Genomic DNA, 17,945 nt, shown 5'->3' with positions numbered 1-17,945 from the left:
TTGTCACTAAGGATAGAATATAGTGCTCCGTCCCACTTCTGCCCTCTGGTAGAAATCGCAAACCCCTGATATGAATAGAACCGCCTTTATGTTGCAAATCACGACTTCCCAGACTCATTTCTATGAGACCGTATTTATTCCTTTTCCTCTTAGATGTTGTCTACCGGAATTTGATAGCATTGTTCAAAAACTCCATGTACAAAAATATAGAAATATATTGTGTAAGTTAAGAGCTGCGAGTGACCTGTATAAACCCACAGGCAAGTTTAACAGTTTAAGGTGGGTGGATGTATTTTCCTATGCGTACCTTAAAGTATGTGCTTAATCAGGAGAGAAGCACGCACCGTGGACCATGGCCCATTGAGAAGACTACAGCGCAAAACTCCGAGATGCTATAAAGCTTACAAAAATTACTTGAGTATTGCTCGTCAGTGTGGGATTCTTACCTTATATGAGTGACAGATGAAATACAGAAGATCCACAGAAAAAAAGCGTGTTTCGTCTAAAGTTATTTACTAAGTCGAAAGCGCCAGGATGACGCTCATTCAATTGCAGTGACTGACGTCACAAGAATGGCGTCGTCCATCACCGAGCGGTGTACTGTTGAAGTTCCGAGAGCCTACAGTCGCAAAAGAGTCAACCAATATATTGCTCCTTCCTATAAATATCTGGTGAAAAGACTAAGAAGGGTAAATTAGAGAGAGTCGAGTTCGGACGAAGGCTCAGGAACAATTTTTCTTCCCACATATCCTTTGCGTCTGGAACAAGAAAGGAAGGAAGTGACGGTTGTATACAAAGTATCTTCCACTGCACATCACACGGTACCTTGCGGAGAAGAGATCTGTAGATAGGACGTACATCAAAACAATGGCACACAGGATTTAAGAAAACATTTTGAAATTCAGTGGTTGTGGAATCTTAGTATTTGGCAATGAAAGTGTGGCAGGTATGAGATGGCGATGACCTGTGGCGACGTCTCTTGATCATGGATTAAAACCTCTCTCCAGTATCTGACTGAGTGTTCATGCCTCCACTGACGGCAACCTTCGGGCAGAACTGTAAATGTTGTTCTGGTGGAGCGATGTATGTGCCGACACTAGTACACTGTCTGCCTTCCTAACTTTCACTCTCTCATCCATCATAATACAAAGGTGTCACAACACAATGCTGCCCATCCACAAGATATGTTTACATATCTAGTACATGACCGACATATTGTCTGAACGGTTTGACACCTTCACGAGCACGTTGCCAACCTTTTTCACGGATACTGGACGACTATAGAAGAGGATATTTCAATGTAGATCGATCAATAAACTAAATCGAGCCAGCTGCGAGCGGTAGTACATAGCAATAACAAGAAATGAAATTACATTAAATACCACTACCCAATTATAGATGATAATTACAAAACATGAAAGCGATTTACATCACAGGATGTACAACACCGGGCATGAACTCATCTAGAGCTATCGTGTGAACCAATTCCTTCGGTAGATGTTTACACGAGTATTTAGCTGGATATAATAATTAATATTTTAAGATTTTTTGGATTCAGAAAAAATTTCTTTTTTGATCAAGATCACACTTTTTTTATTTCCATTGATTACTGATTTGGGCTGAAGTCGTTATCTGTCTTCAGAAAAAAAAACTAGCACATAATATTTGTTTTACACGCTCAATCAGAAACTGGTCGAAAACATCGTCATAAATTTTGTGCCGGCTGCATTACTCAAACCTATTACACAGCTCGATGAAACATCAACGTTAGATTATCCAAGACATTGTTTCCTCAAGCTATGTAGTAAGATGGAGTCACGCAGCTTGCACAAAATTTATGACGATGTGTTCCACCAGTTGGTGATTGTAGACGGAAAAAACTTTTATCCTCTGATCTGAAGACGACTAACAACTTAAGTCGAAACTAGTAAACAATAAAAATAATGAACTGGGATCTTGAAATAGAAAGCATTTTTCTATGAATCCAATAAATGCAAACATTTGCAGATAGCGTCTCTCCAGTCTGACCGCGTCAAGTAACAACAGAAATACCTGTAGAGCTAACCGTTACGTGATACATTGGGAGACGATTTAGTTCGTCAGATACACACTGTTTCACAGTAGATTCCAGTAGTGGTGGACCTTGGAGCTTCTCTACGTTATAACTGACAAAACATAAAAACTTATATGGATATGGTGCCTGTTCTTTCGGGCTCGTCCGAAAGAACAGGCACCATATCCGTATAAGCATATAGTTCTGGCAATACCGGCCATGACCTTCTTCTTCTGTGCGGATGCACACATATTCCCCGAACTCTTACGGGACTTGATAAGAATGTCTCCCACGAGTAATGAGTGTACTGGGGTGGGACACTACAAATGAAGTGGGTGGAATACTAGGAGAGACTGTGGGTCTCGCTGGAGGCGTGCGCGAGATAGTCCCTGCAGTCGCACTATCCTGTGTGTCCTCGGTGGCTCAGATGGATAGAGCGTCTGCCATGTAAGCAGGAGATACCGGGTTCGAGTCCCAATCGGGGTACACATTTTCACCTGTCAGCGTTGATGTATAGCAACGCCCGTGAGCACCTGTCGGTATTAATACAATTCTAATTTCGTTCTAAAGTGAAAAACGGCTCTATTCGGCGGAATATTTGAAAGAAGACTGTAGTTGAGCAGAGTTGCATTACTGCGCGAGAAACCCGTAACGAAGATACTACGCAGTTCAAGTACGCAGTAAGTGTTTTTGTAAATTCCTATTATTTCTTCTCTCATCTGCATGAAAAAGATAAATAACACAGTAGGTCATGTTTTGACTTCCTAGGCCGATCTTGGTTAACGCCGCTGTGTAGTAAAGTGGCGGCGGTCGGTGGGGTGGTAATGGAAGCGCGAGCATCCTGACGCTGGGGCGTGGCGGCGCCTAGTCGTACAGCGACGCTCCGGCGTCGACGTCAGTGTCGTCAGCGGCTCCCCTCGACGGCTCGCAGCCGGCGGCGGAGGCGGCCGGCATGCGGCAGTAGGTGCGGCCCAGCACGTCCTCGGCCGGGATGCGCTCCTCCACAGGCTGCTCACCAGCTACGGCCAGCTCGTCCCGCACCTGGGCACGGGTCACAAAGAAGCTGGTCAGATACTGCTGATCTCAACATAGAGCTACTGAGCAAGCAAGTACTTCTTACACTGAAGCGCCAAAGAAACAGGTATAGGCATACGTACTCTGATACAGAGATATCTAAACAGCCAGATAGGCGCTGCAGTCAGCAGTAACTATATAAGAAAAGTGTCTGACGCAGTTATTAGATCGGTTACTGCTGATGCAATGGCAGGTTATCAAGATTTAATTGAGTTTGAACGTGGTGTTACAATCGGCGCACGAGCGATGGGACACAGCATCTCCGAGGTAGCGATGAAGTGGGGATTTTCCTATACGACCATTTCATGAGTGTGCCGTGAATATCAATAATCCGGTAAAACATCAAATCTGCGACATCGCTGCTGCCGGAAAAAGTTCCTGCAAGAACGGGACCAACGACGACTGAAGAGAGTTGTTCAACGTGACGGAAATGTAACCCTTCCGCAAATTGCTGCCGCTTTCAGTGCTGGGCCATCAACAAGTGTCAGCGTGCGAACCATTCAACGAAACATTATCGATACAGGCTTTCGGAGCCGAAGGCCCACTCGTGTACCCTTGATAACTGCACGACACAAAGCTTTACGCCTCGTCTGGGTCCGTTAGTTCCGACATCGGACTGTTATTGACTGGAAACATGTTGCCTGGTCGGACGAGTCTCGTTTCAGATTGTATCGAGCGGGTGGACATGTACGGGTATGGAGACAACCTCATGATTCCATGGACCCTACAACTTAGCAGAGGACTGTTCAGGCTGGTGGAGGCTCTGTAATGGTGTGGGGCATGTGCAGTAGGAGTGATATGGGACCTGACTATGGCAGGTGACACTTATGTAATCATCCTGTCTGATCACCTGCATCCATTCATGTCCATTGCACATTGCGAAGGACTTGGGCAATGCCACAGGACAATGCGACACCCCTCACGTTCAAAATTGTTGCAGATTGGCTGCATGAACACACTTCTGAGTTTAAACACTTCCGCTGACTACTAAACCCTCCAGTCGTGAACGTTATTTACCATATCTGGGATGGCTTGGAACGTATTTTTTAGATCTCCACCACCTTGTGCTCTTACGGATCTAAGGACAGCCCTGCAGGATTCATGGTGTCAGTTTCCTGCAGTACTACTTCAGACGTTAGTGGAGTCCATGCCACGTCATGTTGCGGTACTTCTGCATTCCCGCGGGGACCCTACACGATATTAGGCAGTGTACAGGTGTCTTTGGCTCTTCAGTGTAAAATTATTGCCGGCCGCTGTGGCCGAGCGGTTCTAGGCGCTTCAGTCCGGAACCACGTGACTGCTACGGTCGCATGTTCGCATCCTGCCTCGGACAATGATGAGTGTGATGTCCTTAGGTTAGTTAGTTTTAAGTAGTTCTAAGTCTAGGGAACTGATGACCTCAGATGTTAAGTCCCATAGTGCTTAGAGCCATTTTGTAAAATTATTAATTGTATCCGCCCGTGCGTCGTTGGAGGATGGCCCAGAGACACAGGAAGAATAACCAACGGTGCATAGCGAGATCTTTACGGGAAGTATCTCCGCTCCTCCTAACTATACTTCAGGGCAATAATACAAAATGGAAAACAAAAAATTTAAATCTGAAGACGACATCGACGAATTACGATGTATTTGTATGTACATCCTTTTGACTGGAGGTCTTGGGAACCACGGCTGTTCTCTATTGCAAGAAAATAAAACGTCTACAGCCGTGATCTTATTTATTGTGTAGCTATCAGTTTCGGCGCTTCAGTGCGCCATCTTCAGGCCTTAGTTGATGCTGAAGGGGTTACCACGATTCATATATACACTGCAACAACAAGGATGGTAATACCAAGAGTGCACTGGGAATTCCAATGTTAAACGCAGAACAGAGAACGGATAGGTGGAAAGAGAACACTGAAGGCCTCTATGAGGGGGAAGACTTAACTGACTACGTGACTGAAGAAGAAGTTTGAGTCGCTATGGAAATCATAGGGAATCCAGGATTGGAGTCATAATTTAAAAGAGCTCTAGAAAAGTTGATGTCAAATAAGGCAGAAGGGAGAGATAACGGTCGATCGGAACTTCTACAATCACTGGTGGAAGTAACAACCAAACGACTACTCAGATTGGTGTGTAGAATACATAAGATCCGAGGTACCATCAGAACTTCTGAAAAAATTCGTCCACAAAATTACAAAGATAGCAAAGACCGGTAATTGCGCGAACTATCACATAATCAGCTTAACAGAGCATGCATCCAAACTGTTACCAAGAATAATACACGCTAACGGAGAAAGCCGCGACACCAGAAAACAATTGTTGCAGGATAATAAAATTTCGTGAATACATTTGTCTAGGTAACATATTTAAGTGATTAACATCGCAAGATCATAGGTTAACGTAAGCGTGACGTAAGCCATTTCAAAAAGTTAAATGCTGGTACATTAATAACCGGTGTAACTGCTAAAACGTTGAACGCAAGTATGGAAACGTGCATGCTTCTTACTGTACAGGTGACAGATGTCAGTCTGTAGGATGGAGTTCCATGTCTGTTGCACTTGGTCGGTCAATACAGGGATAGCGTTGCTTGTGCATGATGCTGATTTTATCGTCAGATGATGTCCGACACGTGCCCGACTGGAGACAGAGCTCGTATTCGAGCAGGCCAAGAGAACAATATCTACACTCTGTAGAGCGTTACAACAGCGGTCTGTGAGCGAGCGTTATCCTGTTGGAAAATAAACTCTGTAATGCTGTTCATGAATGGCAGCACAACATATCGAATCACCAGATTGACTTACAGATTTGTAGTTAGGGTGCGGGGATAACCACAAGAGCGTTCCTGCTGTCATGAGAAATCACACACTAGACCGTAACTGCAAATGTAGGTCCAGTGTGTCTAGTGCGCAGATACGCTGGTTTGCAGACCAGTAACTGGCATCCTTTTAACCAACACATCGAGCCAAAACTAGCTTTCATCATAAAACAAACAGACCTCCAACCCTGCTTTCCAATGAGCTCTCGCTTGACACAAGTGAAGTCACAAATGGAGGTGGTTTGGGGTCAATGGAATTCACGCTACAGGGCTTCTGGCTCGGAGCTGTCCTTGAAGTAACCTACTTGTAACAGTTAACTGTGTTACTGTGACGCCAACTGCTGCTCAAATACACTCCTGGAAATGGAAAAAAGAACACATTGACACCGGTGTGTCAGACCCACCATACTTGCTCCGGACACTGCGAGAGGGCTGTACAAGCAATGATCACACGCACGGCACAGCGGACACACCAGGAACCGCGGTGTTGGCCGTCGAATGGCGCTAGCTGCGCAGCATTTGTGCACCGCCACCGTCAGTGTCAGCCAGTTTGCCGTGGCATACGGAGCTCCATCGCAGTCTTTAACACTGGTAGCATGCCGCGACAGCGTGGACGTGAACCGTATGTGCAGTTGACGGACTTTGAGCGAGGGCGTATAGTGGGCATGCGGGAGGCCGGGTGGACGTACCGCCGAATTGCTCAACACGTGGGGCGTGAGGTCTCCACAGTACATCGATGTTGTCGCCAGTGTCGGCGGAAGGTGCACGTGCCCGTCGACCTGGGACCGGACCGCAGCGATGCACGGATGCACGCCAAGACCGTAGGATCCTACGCAGTGCCGTAGGGGACCGCACCGCCACTTCCAAGCAAATTAGGGACACTGTTGCTCCTGGGGTATCGGCGAGGACCATTCGCAACCGTCTCCATGAAGCTGGGCTACGGTCCCGCACACCGTTAGGCCGTCTTCCGCTCACGCCCCAACATCGTGCAGCCCGCCTCCAGTGGTGTCGCGACAGGCGTGAATGGAGGGACGAATGGAGACGTGTCGTCTTCAGCGATGAGAGTCGCTTCTGCCTTGGTGCCAATGATGGTCGTATGCGTGTTTGGCGCCGTGCAGGTGAGCGCCACAATCAGGACTGCATACGACCGAGGCACACAGGGCCAACACCCGGCATCATGGTGTGGGGAGCGATCTCCTACACTGGCCGTACACCACTGGTGATCGTCGAGGGGACACTGAATAGTGCACGGTACATCCAAACCGTCATCGAACCCATCGTTCTACCATTCCTAGACCGGCAAGGGAACTTGCTGTTCCAACAGGACAATGCACGTCCGCATGTATCCCGTGCCACCCAACGTGCTCTAGAAGGTGTAAGTCAACTACCCTGGCCAGCAAGATCTCCGGATCTGTCCCCCATTGAGCATGTTTGGGACTGGATGAAGCGTCGTCTCACGCGGTCTGCACGTCCAGCACGAACGCTGGTCCAACTGAGGCGCCAGGTGGAAATGGCATGGCAAGCCGTTCCACAGGACTACATCCAGCATCTCTACGATCGTCTCCATGGGAGAATAGCAGCCTGCATTGCTGCGAAAGGTGGATATACACTGTACTAGTGCCGACATTGTGCATGCTCTGTTGCCTGTGTCTATGTGCCTGTGGTTCTGTCAGTGTGATCATGTGATGTATCTGACCCCAGGAATGTGTCATTAAAGTTTCCCCTTCCTGGGACAATGAATTCACGGTGTTCTTATTTCAATTTCCAGGAGTGTAGCTGCTACAGGTGCAGCAGGATGCGCGAGTCTCATACGCCGAACACGGTGGTCTTCCCCTCGGTAGTTCCACGCCGCCGACCGGAGCTCGGTCTTCATGCGACCGAACATTCTCGTGGCCACTGCTGCCAACAGTCATGTATAGTGGCTACAATCCTGCCAGGACTTTCTGCAATATCGCAGAAGGAAAATCCAGCTTCTTTGTCTCCTTAAAGGAACTCTTGACTAACATCACATGCCTACCAACTTTTGTTTGTGTTGTGCAACTCCTTCTTGGTATTGCGACCATTTTCCCGTGTACATAAGAATGCAAAAGAAGATTTACGATGTATTAGATGACTATCAGTTTGGCTTTAGTAAAGCTAAAGGCACGAGAGAGGCGGTTCTGATGTTGTATTTGATACTGGAAGCAAGACTGAAGTAAATTCATGCTCGTAGAATTTTTCAATCTACAAACAATGTTCGACAATGTAAAATTATGTGATAGTGGCGAAATTCTGAGAAAAATAAGGGTAAACTATAGGGAAATAGGGAAATATAGAGTATGTGCGAGACCCAAAAATGAACAATAAGACTGGATGATCACGAACGAAGTTCTCGGATTAATAAGGGTATACGACAGGGAAGCAGCCTTTCTCCTCTACTGGTGAATCTATCCATCGAAGTACCAATGACGGATGTTAATGAAAGGCTTAAGAGTGGATTTAGAATCAGGATGAAAGGTTATGAATGATTAGATTTGCTGATGAAATTTCTATTCGTAGGGATAGCGAAGAAGAATTAGAGGTCTGTTGAATGGAACGAACTTTCTAATGAGTAGAGAATATGGGTTGTGAGTAAACATAAAAAAACGAAAGCAATGAGAAGCAGCAGAAATGAGAGTATCGAGAAACTTAACATAAAAACTGGTGGTCAAGTTGTAGACGAAGTTAATGAATCGTGCTAACTTGGAAGCAAGAACGTCTCTTAAAAAGGCCTTGGAGGGTCGACGATTCCTCTTGTACGACGTTGTGCAGCACGCAGTTACGGACTTCTTCATGCAGCAAGACATGGTGTCTCATCAAACGGGGGTCTTCAACCTCGTGCTTCGCTGGGATGATTGCCTCAGTACTAACTGCGACTTTGCCTCATTAGCATCTTGACTCCAGACTCTACGGCCTTCGCAGAAAAACGTTTTGATCGCTTCTTATACGTGGAACGAAACTGGGACTGAACTACTCAATTTTGAAAGAATGTTCGAAAAGTATGTGCAGGGTGGATAAAAACCCTGGATAGGTGATACCAGTAGAAATCAAAATTATTAATGTTGTGCAGATCGACAACGCACCGTTTTTAAAATATGGAAACTTGGCGCCATGTGCTCCGATTGGCCGTGGGATTGCCCTATTGCCGTTAGTCGGTTGACGGGCAACGTTATGGTTGTCGGTTCACACATACAAACGTCCCTCGGCCCGTCACTGACCCAATGCGGTACGCACACCTGTCGAATAGGTCTTGCTGTTTGTCTCCACCTCACGTCAGAGGCATTCACAAGTAAGCTTCGCTTCGGAGCATAAACACGTCACCTGCGATTTAGTCATACAGTAAGCATGGCGGCACAGTATTCGTTTGAAGGACAACGAGATATCATTTTTGTTTATGAACTAGCCGACGGTAATGCCCATGCAGCTCGACGGTTGTATGAGGAACGATACCAAGCAAGACGGCACCCAAACAAAAAACATTTAAACCAATTCATCGGAGACTTGGCGGAACAGTCTCGTTAGCGGGATGTCATGGCGATGCTGGAAGACTTCGAACACGACGGGATGCTGCATTTGAAGAGACTGTTCTCGACCGCTTCGAGAAAGCATCTACGACAAGTACTCGAGCGGTTGGACAAGACATGGGAGTCACTAATCGTTTAGTCTGAGAGGTTTTGAGGGATGACGGCACGCATCCATTTAGTTTCCATCCTTTCCAAATGGTTCAAATGGCTCTGAGCGCTATGGGACTTACTGCTGAGGTCATCAGCCCCCTAGAACTTAGAACTACTTAAACCTAACTAACCTAAGGACATCACACACATCCATGCCCGAAGGAGGATTCGAACCTGCGACCGTAGCTGTCGCGTGGTTCCAGACAGTAGCACCTAGAACCGCTCGGCCACCTCCATCCTGTCCAAGACCTAATCCTGTGGTGGACTATGAACACAGGCTAGAGTTTCGCCGGTGGTTTCTGCGACGTGTTTCACGAGATCCCGACTTCCCCGCCATTGTGTTGTTTACCGACAAATGCACTTCCAATCGCGATGTCCTTTACGACGCTCGAAACGTTCATTACTAGGCAAGGGTAAATACTTACGTCACGTACGTCCACGGACACGAGGAACGATTTTCGCTCTATATGTGGGCAGGCATTGTGGGTGACCATCTGATTGGGCCGGTCCGTCTACCTACTCGACTTACTGGGCCAAATTCACTTTTTGCAAGAAACTCACCCAGCGTATGGGAGATTTCCCCTGGACATACGGCTACGCATGGGGTTGCAGCATCATGCGATGCCACCGAACTTTTTCCTGTGTGGATTCTTCAGGGTGCTAGTTCACCCATCTAGAAACGAAGAGGAATTAATGGATGACATTCAACACGCCGCCAATCACGTCACGGCAATGCCATGAAACTTTGAAAGAGTTCGGCAAAAAACCGTTCGACGTTACCAATTTTGGGTTACGTCAGAGGGTCGCCAGTTCGAGCACTTGCTTTAAGTAAACAATACCTGGCCACAAAAAAAGACTATTTCCTGGGCCGACACAATTTGTAAACGACATTCTGTACGCAAACTAACAGCTATTGGCGGGTTTTTTCCCGGTAAATCTTATAATAAAACTACAATGGATGTGTCGGGACCCCAGCGGATTCGCCCCCAGGCCCAAAAGTGGAGGGCTGGCGCGCTAGCACCGAGCGTTCGGGTCGCCTTGGATACATCGCGATCTCCGGCAGGCAAAGCATTCGCGGTCATGCGTTTCCCAGAGCATCCTGCAACAGGGCAGTCCCGTGGCTAATTGGAGCGCGTGGCGCCAAGTTTCCGTAGTTTAAAAATTGAGCGTTGTCGATCTACATAGCATTAGTAATTTTGGTTCCTACTGGCATCAGCTACCCAGGGTTAAAATTACGTGATACAATTTTTCTCCACAACTATGCTATGGACATTTAAGTGAACTTGTGCAAATCAGCCAGATTTCAACCATTTCACAGCAAGATTGATCACTATAAAAATTATATCCAAAACTAACTTTTTATTTCCTGATCTATAACGAAATGATGTTAGTTAAAAATTAGTGTTTTTTCATGAAGGAAAAAAATAGTTCAAATGGCTCTGAGCACTATGGGACTTAACAGCGGGGGTCATCAGTCCCCTAGAACTTAGAACTATTTAAACCTAACTAACCAAAGGACAGCAGACACATCCATGCCCGAGGAAGGATTCGAGCCTGCGACCGTAGCGGTCGCACGTTTACAGACTGAAGCGCCCAGAACCGCTCGGCCACTCCGGGTGGCCCATAAACGAAACCGCGGTGTCTGTTCATTAATGTGAATAGTGTACAGGGTGCTCAGAAGCAGTCTGCATTGCTTGTAAGGCTGCTGGAGGGTAGGTTGTGCTGCGAAGTAATTGTTAAGAGAAACGCTCGATACGGAGCGCCGTTTCCGAGTTAGTTAGCATTGAAGTTACTCGCTCCGGCCGTTGCGCCCGCTAATTTAAGCGGCGTGCCATATATAATTTGTGTTGGTTGTTCTCGCAGCGTAGATGATAGCACACGTGACTGCTCAACCTTTGGCTCCCATTCAATCTTTACTACTGGCCCACGTCTAATTTTTGTATCGCTCTCTTGTTCGGTTTTAGAAAACCAAACGAACAACACCTTTGGCGACACCGTCTCTGGCGGGTTGCGTGAATGTGCGTGCGCAATGGCCTGATTGGCTAACTTCAATGCTAAGTATCTCGGCGCAACTATCGAATTTTTCCTTAACAATTATTTCTCAACCCAGCTTACCCTGCAGCACACTTACGAGCTTTTCACATTCTTCCTGACCACCCAGTATAACTAATGCGGGTTTTTTTCAAATCAGTTTTCAAACAGTCTGCGGCTCCCAAACTTTAGGCTGGTGGTCATCCCTGGCCTAGAGCAAGGCGCAGATCAGCGCCACTGCAGTCACTCAGGCAGACACTCCCTCAACTGACCCGCTCGACCTCGCGCAGCACGCGGACCAGGTTGAGGCCGGCGAGCTTCCGCAGGTCCTCCTCTGTCCAGCCGCCACGGGCCATCAGCTCCGCCAGCAGGTGAGGGTACCGCGACACGTCCTCCAGACCCAGCGGCGTGCTGCAACACCAGTCCTGCTAAACACAAAATGCTATGAACCATGCAATACGTTTGCGCAAATGACTAGAAACTAGACAACTAAAAAGTAGTCGTTGAAAATGGTCTGACAAGGGGGCCACGTGGTAATCATATTTTCGTAACTTTTTATATTTATGGTAAGTCAAGTTCAGAACCCAAATATACCTGTCCCAAATCATTTCGATGCAACTCTAATTATCGAGAAAATCGACTTTGAAGTTTCCCCACCATGTTACATACATGCCAAAATAAAGACGATATTTTATCGACTAGCAGTGTGGTTCTGTGGTGGAATCCTTCCTCGCTGTGTGGCGGCCTGGGTTCCACTCCAGGTGGATTGAATTTTTAGAAAAGATGAATATTCTACGAGGCTGTTTTAACTTTTCTGTTTGTTCAGTCCTTCCTACGATAACTTCTTTTCCGATTTCTTCACATTTTTGCGGCAGCGTTTTAGCCTTTGCTTCCCCGAACTTCGTGTTTATTTCGTTCATTTTTGTACTTCCTTCTTTCATCGATCAATTGGAGCACTTCTGTTACACGAGGTTTCCTCACGATTACCTTCTTTGTACCTATGTTTCTCTGTGGAACAACAGTGAAATTTTTTTAATAGCTGTCCACTCCTTTCCAAGTGACCTGTTTTCTGCAATACTCCTTATCGGAGCATCCACAACTTTAGCGAATTTCAAATGGATCTCATCATTCCACAGTACTTCAGTTTGTCACTTTCTTTCCCACCGAGTCTTCACGACGTTTCCTTTGATCTCCAGTCTACTCTTCACGATTATTAAATTGTGATCTGAGTCTGTATCTCCTCCTGGCTACACCTTAAAAGAGTACGTCTTAATATCCATTATCTTATTGGGAAATATTTGCCGACCGTCACGTAATGAAGCTGAAGTGATCCCATGTGTCTGGGCCTTTTCCGATGTACCTCGTTCTCTTGTCATTGTTAAACAATGTATTCTTCATTACTAGTTGAAATTAATTGCAGAAATCAGTTAGCCATTCTCATCCATCGTTCATACTACCATGTTCATATTCTCCAATAATTCTTTCTTCTACTCCACCCTTACACCCGCTTCTCGATCCTCCTCAATTTTTAATTTTTCAGCTCCATTTACACACTGAATTATCCGTTCAGTATCATGATAATTGTACGTTCTCTGTCTCCTCATTTTCTGCTTGCGAAGTCGGCATGTACAGGGTGTTTCAAAAATGACCGGTATATTTGAAACGGCAATAAAAACTAAACGAGCAGCGATAGAAATACACCGTTTGTTGCAATATGCTTGGGACAACAGTACATTTTCAGGCAGACAAACTTTAGAAATTACAGTAGTTACAATTTTCAACAACAGATGGCGCTGCAAGTGATGTGAAAGATATAGAAGACAACGCAGTCTGTGGGTGCGCCATTCTGTACGTCGTCTTTCTGCTGTAAGCGTGTGCTGTTCACAACGTGCAAGTGTGCTGTAGACAACATGGTTTATTCCTTAGAACAGAGGATTTTTCTGGTGTTGGAATTCCACCGCCTAGAACACAGTGTTGTTGCAACAAGACAAAGTTTTCAACGGAGGTTTAATGTAACCAAAGGACCGTAAAGCGATACAATAAAGGATCTGTTTGAAAAATTTCAACGGACTGGGAACGTGACGGACGAACGTGCTGGAAAGGTAGGGCGACCGCGTATGGCAACCACAGAGGGCAACGCGCAGCTAGTGCAGCAGGTGATCCAACAGCGGCCTCGGGTTTCCGTTCGCCGTGTTGCAGCTGCGGTCCAAATGACGCCAACGTGCACGTATCGTCTCATGCGCCAGAGTTTACACCTCTATCCATACAAAATTCAAAAGCGGCAACCCCTCAGCGCCGCTACCATTGCTGCATGAGAGACATTCGCTAACGATATAGTGCACAGGATTGATGACGGCGATATGCATGTGGGCAGCATTTGGTTTACTGACGAAGCTTATTTTTACCTGGACGGCTTTGTCAATAAACAGAACTGGCGCATATGGGGAACCGAAAAGCCCCATGTTGCAGTCCCATCGTCCCTGCATCCTCAAAAAGTACTGGTCTGGGCCGCCATTTCTTCCAAAGGAATCATTGGCCCATTTTTCAGATCCGAAACGATTACTGCATCACGCTATCTGGACATTCTTCGTGAATTTGTGGCGGTACAAACTGCCTTAGACGACACTGCGAACACCTCGTGGTTTATGCAAGATGGTGCCCGGCCACATCGCACGGCCGACGTCTTTAATTTCCTGAATGAATATTTCGATGATCGTGTGATTGCTTTGGGCTATCCGAAACATACAGGAGGCGGCGTGGATTGGCCTCCCTATTCGCCAGACATGAACCCCTGTGACTTCTTTCTGTGGGGACACGTGAAAGACCAGGTGTACCGCCAGAATCCAGAAACAATTGAACAGCTGAAGCACTACATCTCATTTGCATGTGAAGCCATTCCGCCAGACCCGTTGTCAAAGGTTTCGGGTAATTTCATTCAGAGACTACGCCATATTATTGCTACGCATGGTGGATATGTGGAAAATATCGTACTATAGAGTTTCCCAGACCGCAGCGCCATCTGTTGTTGAAAATTGTAACTACTGTAATTTCGAAAGTTTGTCTGCCTGAAAATGTACTGTTGTCCCAAGCATATTGCAACAAACGGTGTATTTCTATCGCTGCTCGTTTAGTTTTTATTGCCGTTTCAAATATACCGGTCATTTTTGAAACACCCTGTATATGTGAACTATTGTCGCCGTTGATTGGCTGTCGTATGTGATCAGAACACTCCAATCATTGAACCGGTCACACTAAAAGCAAGACCGTGCTTATGTGAAATGAACTGCAGCGTAGCAGTACGACGCGACGTGGGTGTAATTTGTACACCGTGTTTTATTTGCAGCGACGCGATAAAACGCAGCAAATTTTGTATGTAAGTCGTACGGCAATGTCAGAGCAAAATGGACGAAAATGTCATGGATATAATATAATTTCTTTGATATGTAAGGAAGAAGGCTATAAGTGTATGTATGTCAACTTTGGTGGCTTCGGAAAGGATAGCGATACGCCGATCTTTTTACGGTCAAATTTAGCAAACAAAATTGGAAACAAATACTTTGAATAAAACAGGCTTAAAGAAATAACCAGGCACAGGAGTTTGACTGCCTCACGTGACTGTTGGAGACGAAGCTTTTCCATTAAAGACCTATTTGATGACCATTCGATAGAAAAAAACATAACAATACTCTGGAAAGCTTCAGAAAACAATTTTGGAATTTTGTGACAAAAATTTAGGATTTACTGTGGGAAGATCTGTCTCAATACTGAGCAGGTAGAGAACGTGATGCTTGCCACTTTTCTCAGACAGGATACCGTGTTATTTGAGGATGAAAAGAATTGGGAGATGTAATTACGAGGCCTTCCTCGTATAGGATGCAGTTTCGTAAATAATGCTTTCCAGATACGGGATAGATTCAAAGATTATTTCAAGTCGCCGTAAGATAGTTTTCTCTGCCAAAATCACATGATAAAGAAGAGATATCGCCGAAGAGAAAGTAAGTAGTGAAAAATGTAATAATAAGTATGTAGTCATAAAACACACAGACCGAATTGTCCGTTTCACAAGATAAAATAAAAATAATTTCTAGGTACTCCTATGTTTACCCCAGTTTCCTTGAAATTTCTTTAGAAATGTTGCTGTTTTTGGTACCTTTCATATAATGTTCATTTCGAAGGTCGTATAACTCCGGATATTCGTTTATATATGTAATTAACTTTTCGTCATCTAACGCCATTTTTGTAAACAAACTTTCGTTTCGCAGGTCAAAATAGCTGCGATTTGAATGACATGCAATATTTGGGCTCTTGCTATACCACACCAGGCGACAACGGAACTACGTAACGCGGCGCGGCTTATCACAGTCGGCCAGTTGGTCAAATTTGCTGGCAGTGCTGCGCCGCGGAGCTCCGCTGCCACGTAGTGTGTTGTGTCTCAAACGATTTCATACAAACAGTGTTAGGCCGTGTCGTACCGCGCCATTGTGCTGCAGTGCGGTTCTATCCAGTGAAGTCTTAACTCACTCTTCGCCCAACCCTTCCATTCGTACCAGATCCTACTCCCAACACACAATTTTCTGCTGCCGTTGATATTACCCTATATTCGTCTCACGAGAAATCCTTATATTCTTTCCGTTTCACTTCACTGACTCGCAATATATCAATTCTGAGCCTTTGAATTTCGTGTTTTAGATGTTTTTACATTCCCTATCACGTTCAAATTTCCGACATTCCATTTTATGACTCATAGAATGTTACCCTGTCGTTGTTTATTCCATATTTTTCTCTTGTTCACCTTCCCCTTGGCAGTCCGCCTCCGGGGATCCCAAAGGATCACTAATCCGGAATATTTTGTCAACGGAGATATCATGAAACTTTTTCAGTTACAAGCCACAAGTCCCGTGGATACACATAATGTGTCTTTAATGCAGTGTTTTCCATTGTCTTCTGACCGTCGTACGTTGATCATTACTGATTCATCCGTCCTTTAAGGACAGTTTTCCATTCCAAGTGCCACAGAGTTCCCTCAAACCCTGCATCTTGACACTCTACGACAACGACGTCGGCAGAACGAGGCTGATTTGTGTCGGAAGTCTTCGACCGCCATTCCTGATATTTCTTTTACTCAAAATTTCAGCAGTAGCTAGGTTCCAACTCGGGACGTAGGATATTTCGATGCTGCCCCTGGACCACGATCTGCAGTCTTCATTCTTCGGATACAGGTTCTCTAAATCTGTACCATAGCGTTTCGAGAATTAAGCTGCCTTTTTTCTAACGGCTACGATCTAACTTTACCGATCATTTCTGTTACACTCTCGCATGCGCTGTACCAACCTGTTACGATCCCAGCAACGTGATTCAGAATTTTTTTGTCTGTTGTCATGGCTACTCGATAAGAACTCTAAAGAGTCATAAAATAGAATGGTCACAGCAGTGTCTTGCACGTGATTTCCTTTACAGATTCAGTGCGCCTTCCCAGAACCCTTGCAACATACCTATCTCTTCCATTCACCTTTCCTAATACTGATTTTACTTGATCGTCTTATTTAGTATTATTTGTAATGTGTGCCCTAAGTACATGTTCACCACTAGCTTTGTAATCAGACGCTGTCAGTTTTCTTCTCTATGATACCGACATTTAACCAGTTCTAAAAAGAGTTGCCATTCATTACACCTAATGTGAATCCGGCACCTTCCTTTCCTTTCCTCTTCAGCTCAGAGTATGATATCTATATTAAAATCTTCTTCCTTCCTTTTCTTTTCAGCTCAGAATATGACATATCATATCTTGTTATGAATCTCTGTATGGGGAATGATAGGTTGTTCATCTTTCACCCAATAGTAAAAACTGGGTACTGTAGTAATAACAGTTATTGGAAACTATGGTGTGAAGGTGGTGAAGCGCCATAACAGTAGATGTCCTTTATAAATGATATTACAGACGGACCACATGGTAGAAAACAAGTACCATTTGTGAGGAATGGGTGTGATTTCGATCTCCGATAATGTGGTAGGGGGGTATCTTCATGGGTTACGGCTGCAAAAATGAATTAAATGCAGCATACTGTTTGAGACTACAAAACAAAAACTGAATTTCCAATTTTTATTGACAGGATCAGAAATTTGCACGCTGATGCGATCGTTCACGACCCAATAACACCGTAGATGTTTGTGGCAGAGGTCTTTTGCTGAAACGATGGATAATATACTTTCGATAATATACTATTGTTCAGCTCTTCAGTGTCCCACCTTATGCGAATGATCACCAAGTGTACAGTTCAAATTAGCCTCTTTGGATAAG

At 45.3% G+C, this 17,945-nt stretch overlaps 1 protein-coding gene across 1 annotated transcript in view; it reads right to left on the bottom strand.

Moving 5' to 3' along the window:
- Positions 1-2,917: 2,917 nt before the first annotated feature.
- LOC126095552 (dipeptidase 1-like) overlaps positions 2,918-17,945 on the bottom strand; it is a 122,750-nt gene continuing 107,722 nt past the window's right edge. The window contains exons 9-10 of the mRNA XM_049910330.1: positions 11,920-12,058; positions 2,918-3,094 (exon numbers count right to left, since the gene is read on the bottom strand). Of these exons, the coding sequence (XP_049766287.1) occupies positions 2,918-3,094; positions 11,920-12,058 (316 nt within the window). The remainder of the gene's footprint in view (positions 3,095-11,919; positions 12,059-17,945) is intronic.

This window comes from Schistocerca cancellata, chromosome 8, assembly GCF_023864275.1.
Source record: "Schistocerca cancellata isolate TAMUIC-IGC-003103 chromosome 8, iqSchCanc2.1, whole genome shotgun sequence".
Lineage (NCBI taxonomy): Eukaryota > Metazoa > Arthropoda > Insecta > Orthoptera > Acrididae > Schistocerca > Schistocerca cancellata.
This window is presented reverse-complemented; position numbering and strand designations above follow the sequence as displayed.